The 7790-nt window shown below is 40.3% G+C and overlaps 1 protein-coding gene across 1 annotated transcript in view; it reads right to left on the reverse strand.

The window, feature by feature from the left end:
- Positions 1–1241: 1241 nt before the first annotated feature.
- Positions 1242–7790, reverse strand: part of LOC122553385 (methylmalonate-semialdehyde dehydrogenase [acylating], mitochondrial-like) — a 34380-nt gene continuing 27831 nt past the window's right edge. The window contains exons 6-8 of the mRNA XM_043697086.1: positions 4916–5095; positions 3410–3508; positions 1242–2564 (exon numbers count right to left, since the gene is read on the reverse strand). Of these exons, the coding sequence (XP_043553021.1) occupies positions 2460–2564; positions 3410–3508; positions 4916–5095 (384 nt within the window). The 3' untranslated portion in view covers positions 1242–2459. The remainder of the gene's footprint in view (positions 2565–3409; positions 3509–4915; positions 5096–7790) is intronic.

Here is a 7790-nt window from a genome sequence, read left to right on the forward strand (position 1 = left end):
AATGTTCATCCTGGAGTTCAGTTACTTAGTGGTGTACTGCAGGATCTGTTTTGGGGCCACTGCTGTTTGTCATTTTTATAAATGACGGGGATGAGGGTGTAGAAGGATAGGTTAGTAAATTTGCAGAAGTCAGTGGATATGTGGACAGTGTGGAAGGATGTTGCAGGTTACTGAAGGACATAGTTAAGTTGCAGAGCTGGGCTGAGAGGTGTAAAATGGAGTTTAATGCAGAAAAGTACGAGGTAATTCACTTTGGAAGGAGCAATAGGAATACAGAGTACTGAGCTAGTGGTAAGATTCTTGGTAGTGTGGATGAGCAGAGCGATGTCGGTGTCCACGTGCACAGATCCCTGAAAGTGGCCACCCAGCTTGATAGGGTTTTTAAGAAGGCATGCGATGTGTTTGCTTTATTGATAGAGGGATTGAGTTTTGGGGTCATATTGCAGCTGCACTTGGGAGTATTGCGTACAGTTCTGGTCGCCACATTCTTGGAAAAGCGTGGAAGCATTGGCTAGGGTGCAGAGAGGATTTATCAGGATGCTGCCTGGTATGGAGGGGGGGTCTTATGAGGAAAGGCTGAGGGACTTGAGGCTATTTTCATTAGAGAGGTGGTTAAGAGGTGACTTAATAGAGACACATGAGATGATTAGAGGTCAGGTAGAGAGTGAGAGCCTTTTACTCAGATGGTGATGGCTAGCACGAGGGGACATAACTTTAAATTGAGAGGTGATATATATAGAACAGATGTCAGGGTTAAGTTCTTTACTCAGACTAGTAAGGGTGTGGAAGGCCCCACCTGTAACAGTAGTAGACTCGCCACCTTCAAGGACATTTAAATGGTCATTGGATAAATACATGGATTGTAATGGAATAGTGTAGATTACATGGGCTTCAAATTGGTTTCACTGGTCGTCACAACATCAAGGGTCAAAGGGCCAGTACCACGCTGCACTGTTCTATGTGTGGGATTTCCATTGAGAGCAACATATTCTTTTCTTTTCCTCACTCAAGTAGTAACCTGAGCCAAACTGCAGCCTTCTGAGGCAGGGTCAACCTTAGGACATCTCGGTCTGAAAAATTCTCATGCACATTCTGTTAATCAAACAGACACATTAAGGAAGCTGCAAGAGGCATTATGAACACTGATCCTTGTGATGTTACTCCATGCAAATTGCATTCCAGAAATCTTGAACTTTACTACATTTTTTTCTATAAATCCCATAATCTATAAAACCACAAAGCATTTTATAAACAGTTTAATTTGTCAATGCTTTCTACATAATCAGTTACAATGAACTCAAACAATCAGGAACATAGAGCTTCATGTATGATTAAGTGTTTCTGCACTACCTCCTCCCAATTTGAAAGGGGAAACCTCAACACAGGGCATTGAGGTGAGACTCTTCACACTCCAACCAAGATTTATTTGAATATCTTATTTCCAATACAAATTCACAATTTTTCTTCAGTACAACTTGACATCGATTGATGTGAATGGGAAGCATTGGTTTTGATCTTACAGAATTAGATAAATCTTTGAGCAATCTATGCAGTTTGGAAGGTAGAGAACATAAACTCACTTAGAAAAAGGAAGAGAAAATATATACCTGGTCTAAAGAGAGGAAACGTTAGAATCTACAAGGCACATGGTAACAGGGCACTTGTACAGATATTCAAATTTTTAATTTGGGATCTTTCTGGTCTGAGAGACTCAGTAATTCACCAGATCAGTAAAAGTGTCTCTGCTGTTAGCTTATATCCAACTTGTTTTTTCAAAATATATCTGTCCAAGGCACCTAAATTATAATCATTTTCTTTCTGAATTGTTTTGGGACAAAAGTCAAAACTTCTAAACCAAATGACGTTTTTCAGAAAACTGTACTTTACACAAATAAACTGCTCAGTTACATTTGTTTCTCATCAACCTAATGCCTGTGCATTCAATATCTCCAATTAAATAAAAAAGTACAGAAATATTGTCAATTTTGAATTTTTTACACTAAAAAGGATATCATAATGGTTTGAGGCTGCATACTTGCATAGCTTTAACTTACATTATTCACAAGATCAGTCATGTTATTTTGTGTGAATCATATTTTGAAAAACAAACTGGGCAATTTGTTCAAATTGAGAGAAAAGCAGATTTTCAAACAAAAAAAAGTTATGTTTATGTCTTAATGTGTGCTACATGATCAGAATTTGACAACTTCTGCAGCTTAAAATCTGATTTAAGGGATAACATTTAGCAACTTGAGGTTATGTTCAAAATTGCTAAAAACAAATCAGTCAAAAATAATTTCCTTTCTTTTTCTTTCGCCATGCTGACATCAGCTGAAAGGACCACATTGAAATATGTTACACCCGCGCACCCATTCGTGCCAAATTTGCTTAGTCAGATTCGATAGGGCAATAGTGACGAGCATGTTGAACGTACGGCTTGCCATCTCAGTGAAGTGAACTTAGCGGCCCATTGTTGGCATGACAACAGATGGGCTGGTTAACGTAGCATCTTCCTCCTTCCACTGGGATGTGACTGTCTTTACTTGAGTGTAGAACTGAATACCCTAGAATGAAATGTGAACAAAACAAAAGCTAAAAGCCTGTATGTACATATGTATCCATACATAGCATTTGGTTTCAGAGTTGAGTTCAGCATTATTTCATAAGTTCAGCCCAGCCCAGACAGGTGTTCACATTCAAATCACTGGATCCGTTTCTGACCAGCAGTACCAAGACTCCAGAACCAACCTTGAGGGTAAGAATTAAAGATTAACCTCCAGGACACCACTGCAAGCAAATACACCAGAGAAGTCAGAGGACCAATATTGTTTTCAAACTTTTCTTCAAAACACCTTTATTCTGATGTCTCATGATTTTGTAATTAATCTCTTGACCTTCAAATGAAAATGTCTTCTCTCAGGTAATCCATTTCTAATGGTTGTGGAAAATGGCTGTCTGTGTCATGACACTGACACGGAAAAGTATGAAAATCTGGTGGTTGGAGGCAGAAAGGCAACTTCTGGGAAAACATCTAACCAGTTCCACCACCAATATTAAATAGATTGGCATTACACACAATTTTATTTTGAGAGCTAGAACCAAATCCTGGAACCATTGGGGCTCAAATGCAACTGTAGCTTTATACATCTTACAGTTGAAAGCTCTTCAAAAGGAATGGCTGTGAGTGAAATCTACTGCTAAGATGCAACTGATGGTCCCTTATTGGAATGGACATTCTAGCAATACTCCATAAGTGGTGAGGGCTCTTGTGCAACCAAGATGTTAGGATCTGAGAAAGGCAAAAGGCAGGCTGTAGGAAAATCATTGCAGAAAAGATAGGTGATTAACCATTTAATCTCTAGATTTACATTGCTGCTGCCTAACTGGCTTTGGGGATTAACACACATACCTGCTTGCCATAGAAGTTGGTATCACCCCTGAATGAACCTCTTGATCCAGTGAATGAGAACATGGGCAAAGGAACTGGGATAGGCACGTTCACGCCAATCTGAACAGAAGGGTTAAAATATTGTCATAATAAAGAGAGCAAAGCACAGGGTGTCAAACAGATATATATTAAATTATGAATAGCGGTTATGATGTGGTGCCTGAGTTCCTCAGGAGGCATGTTGGTACCTCAAATATAAAGTTGGTGAGAAGCACATCTGAGAGGGGTTAGGTGATAACAGAAGAATGGGAAACAAGGTCTGCTGTTATCACCCAAATTAGTCATAGTCATAGAGATGTACAGCATGGAAACCCTTCAGTCCAACCCGTCCACGCCGACCAGACATCCCAACCCAATCTAGTCCCACTGGCCTTTTACTTATGCAATAAATGTTATTTAACATAAGCTCTACTGGAGAGAGAGATTTTGGACATTACAGATTTCATAATAAAAATCAATTAAAATTGTTCTGATTTAACAAATGTACAGCAGCTTACAATAAGACCAGAAGAGCATGAGACCTTAAACTATGATTTAAAGAGGCTATAAAGGAGACAATTTCAACAAAGCCTTTTTTGGTCATTCATGGGTGATGGGTGTGTTACTGGCTAGGTTAGCGTTTATTGCCTATCCCTAAAAGCCCATAGGACAGTTAAGATGAACTCCCTTCAATAATTTTGTTCCATATGGAAAAGAAAAATGAGAAAGTTATCAGGTTGCTATAGTGACTTGACCAATCTAAATGAAATATGGAGCACATAAACATGGTTCTAATCTCTCCTCTAATGCATTATTTTCACACATTCAAGTATGGAGTTTGCACATTCTCCCCATATCTGCGTGGGGAGATGTGCAGGTTAGGTGGATTGGCCATGCTAAATTGGCCATGCTAAATTGTCCATAGTGTCCAGGAATGTGCAGGCTAGGTGTATTAGAGTGGGATAGGGTAAGAGCGTGTATCTAGATGGGATGCGCTTCCAAGGGTTGGTGTGGACCCGATGGGTCGAATGGTCTGCTTTCACACTATAGGGATTCTATGATTCATGTTGGTAGCAGAAAGAGAGAAATAGATAAGGCACATAGACTGGACATCTCGAGTACTGCCTGGAAATCAACTCACACAACACAAGTAATAGCCAGAACATATAAAACTACAAACATTGCAGTAAGGTACCACTGCTTGATTGAGGATTTAAAATCTCATATTTTTATCTACCAAGAACTGTACTGAGCTCTTAGTCAAGCAAGTTACATAGAGATCAATCCAAATAAATGTGGAACAACAAAAGTGGTTGAGAAACTCAGGTGTTGCAGCATTTCTGGAGAAAGAAACAAGTAACACCGAGTCCAAATACTCTGCTGAGCTTCTCGAGCATTTTTATTTCAGATCTCTAGCGTCTGCAGTATTTTGCTTTTATTTGAGTATGGTCACTCTGAGAAACTGTGGAGCTATGTTTAAAAACATACCTGTCCCACATCAACATGGTGTGTGAATTTACGAGCTGTGGCACCGTTAGTGGTGAAGATGGCAGTGCCGTTTCCATAAGGGTTTTGGTTGATAATATCGACAGCTTCATCTAGTGTTTCTGCTTCCAGTACTACTAGGACGGGTCCGAAGATCTCTTCGGTGTAGCACTTCATTTGAGGCTACAGAGACAACAAATAAAACAAAAATGCCTTGTTAACTGACCGGTAACTATATACTACTCTACATCAGAAGAGGTTACAAGAACAGGTCAGAGACTAAGAATCCTGCAATAAGGAATATATTTTCTGACTCTCCAAAGCCTGTTTATCATCTAAAGAGACAAGTCAGAGTGTGAGCCAGTGTAGACACGATCGGATGAATAGCCTCCTTCTGCACTATGATAATTGTTACCGAGCTCTTAAAAGGATTTGATTTTGGATTCAAACACATGCAGCAAAACAAATCATGTTCTATTTACATTGAGAAAAAAAAAATTCTACCCTTTTTTTGTGATCTTAAAATTTATACCTACATTTGTTTGCCAGCCTGTGGCAACAATTCACCATTTACCCCATCGCAATTCTTAATAATGTTGAAAACCTGTTCTCAGTTTTATCCACTTCAACTCCAATGAAAAAGCCACAACTTGTCAACATTTCCATTATAAATGCAAACTGTGTCAAACTATTTCTTTTTGAGTAACGGCTTGCATTCCACTAATCCACGTTTGATTTACCATTTAATTTTCTTTAATACTTAATTTTCTACTTTTATTCCTCTTAGCTCTTAGCTAAGCAGTATCGTTTAAACTGGCCAACTTATACATTACAATTTGACAGCAAAGATTAGAAACATCATTGAAGTAGCAAAGTACATCAAGAGAGGAGGATAACCAAAGCCTTTAAATCAAACGTGGGAATCGTTTTAATCTGGTGAACAATAATCACTATTCTTGTATTTGGACTCAACAAATATTTATTAAATCCTCTCAGGCTAGTTCAATTCCTGAAGCATGTGTGTAACTCATCACACCCAGAGGCACTGCCAACCAATACCTTCTAATTGTTTTAGGGCAAATTACTAGTTGACATATTGAGCAGCAAAGAATTACAAAATTTGAAAGGCTTGTCATCTGGCCAATTACAGTCATACAGCACGGAAACAGATCCCTTGGTCCAACCAGTCCATGTCGAACAGAATCCCAAACTAAACTAGTCCCACCTGCCTGCTCCTAGCCTGTATCTCTCCAAACCTTCCTTATTCATATATCCATCCAAATGTCTTTTAAATGTTGTAATTGTACCAATATCCACCACCTTCAGGAAGTTCATTCCACAAGCAAACCACCCTGTGTGTAAAACATCCGTTTCTTGTCTTTAATAAATCTCTTTCCTCTCACCTTAAAAATGTGCCCCCGAGATTTGAAATTCCCCATCTTAGGGAAAAGACAATCAATCCTATTTATACCTCTCATTATTTTATAAATCTTTTATCAGGTCACCTCTCAATCATCTACACTCCAGTGAAAGTAGTCCCGGCCTTTCTTTATAACTCAAATCTTTCAGTAAATCTCTTCTGAACCCTGTCCTTCCTATAACTGGGCAACCAGAACTGAACATAGTAATCCAAAACAGACCTCACCAATGTCCTGTACAACCTCAACATGACTTCCCAACTCCTACAAAGGACTGAACAATGAGGCCAGTGTGCCTCACTAGCCTTATTGAGTTCTTCGAGAAGGTGACAGAACAGGTGGATGAAGGTAAAGCGGTTGATGTGGTGTATATGGACTTCAGTAAGGCGTTTAATAACATTCCACATGGTAGGCTATTGCACAAAATACGGAGTTTTGGGATTGAAGGTGATTTAGCGATTTGGATCAGACATTGGCTAGCTGAATGACGACAGAGGGTGGTGGTTGATGGGAAATGCTCATCCTGGAGCTCAGGTACCAGTGGTGTGCTGCAAGGATCTGTTTTGGGGCCACTACATTAGATTAGATTACATTAGATTACATTACAGTGTGGAAACAGGCCCCTCGGCCCAACAAGTCCACACCGACCCGCCGAAGTGAAACCCACCCATACCCCGACATTTACCCCTTACCTAACACTACGGGCAATTTAGCATGGCCAATTCACCTGACCTGCACATCTTTGGACTGTGGGAGGAAACCGGAGCACCCGGAGGAAACCCACGCAGACAAGAGGAGAACGTGCAAACTCCACACAGTCAGTCGCCTGAGGCGGGAATTGAACCCGGGTCTCCGGCGCTGTGAGGCAGCAGTGCTAACCACTGTGCCACCGTGCCGTCCACAATGCGCCCACTACTGTTTGTTATTTTTATATATGATCTGGATGTGGGCGTAGAAGGATGGATTAATAAATTTGCGGATGACACTAAGGTGGGCAGAGTTGTGGATAGTGCCAAAGGATGGTGTGAATTACAGAGGGACATTAATAAGATGCAGAGCTGGGCTTTGAAGTAGCAAATGGAGTTTAGTACGGAAAAGTGTGAGGTAATTCACTTTGGAAGAAATAACAGGAATACAGAGTACTGGGCTAATGGTAAAATTCTTGGCAGTGTAGATGAACAGAGCGATCTCGGTGTCCAGGTGCATAAATCCCTGGAAATTGCTACTCAGGTTGATAGGGTTATCAACAAGGCACATGGTAAAAACAAGGGCTGCAGATGCTGGAAACCAAATTCTGGATTAGAGGTGCTGGAAAAGAACAGCAGTTCAGGCAGCATCCAAGGAGCAGTAAAATCGACGTTTCGGGCAAAAGCCCTTCATCAGAAATATAGGCAGAGAGCCTGAAGGGTGGAGAGATAAATGAGAGGAGGGTGGGGGTGGGGAGAAAGTAGCATAGAGTA

The sequence above is a fragment of the Chiloscyllium plagiosum genome, chromosome 10 (assembly GCF_004010195.1).
Source record: "Chiloscyllium plagiosum isolate BGI_BamShark_2017 chromosome 10, ASM401019v2, whole genome shotgun sequence".
Lineage (NCBI taxonomy): Eukaryota > Metazoa > Chordata > Chondrichthyes > Orectolobiformes > Hemiscylliidae > Chiloscyllium > Chiloscyllium plagiosum.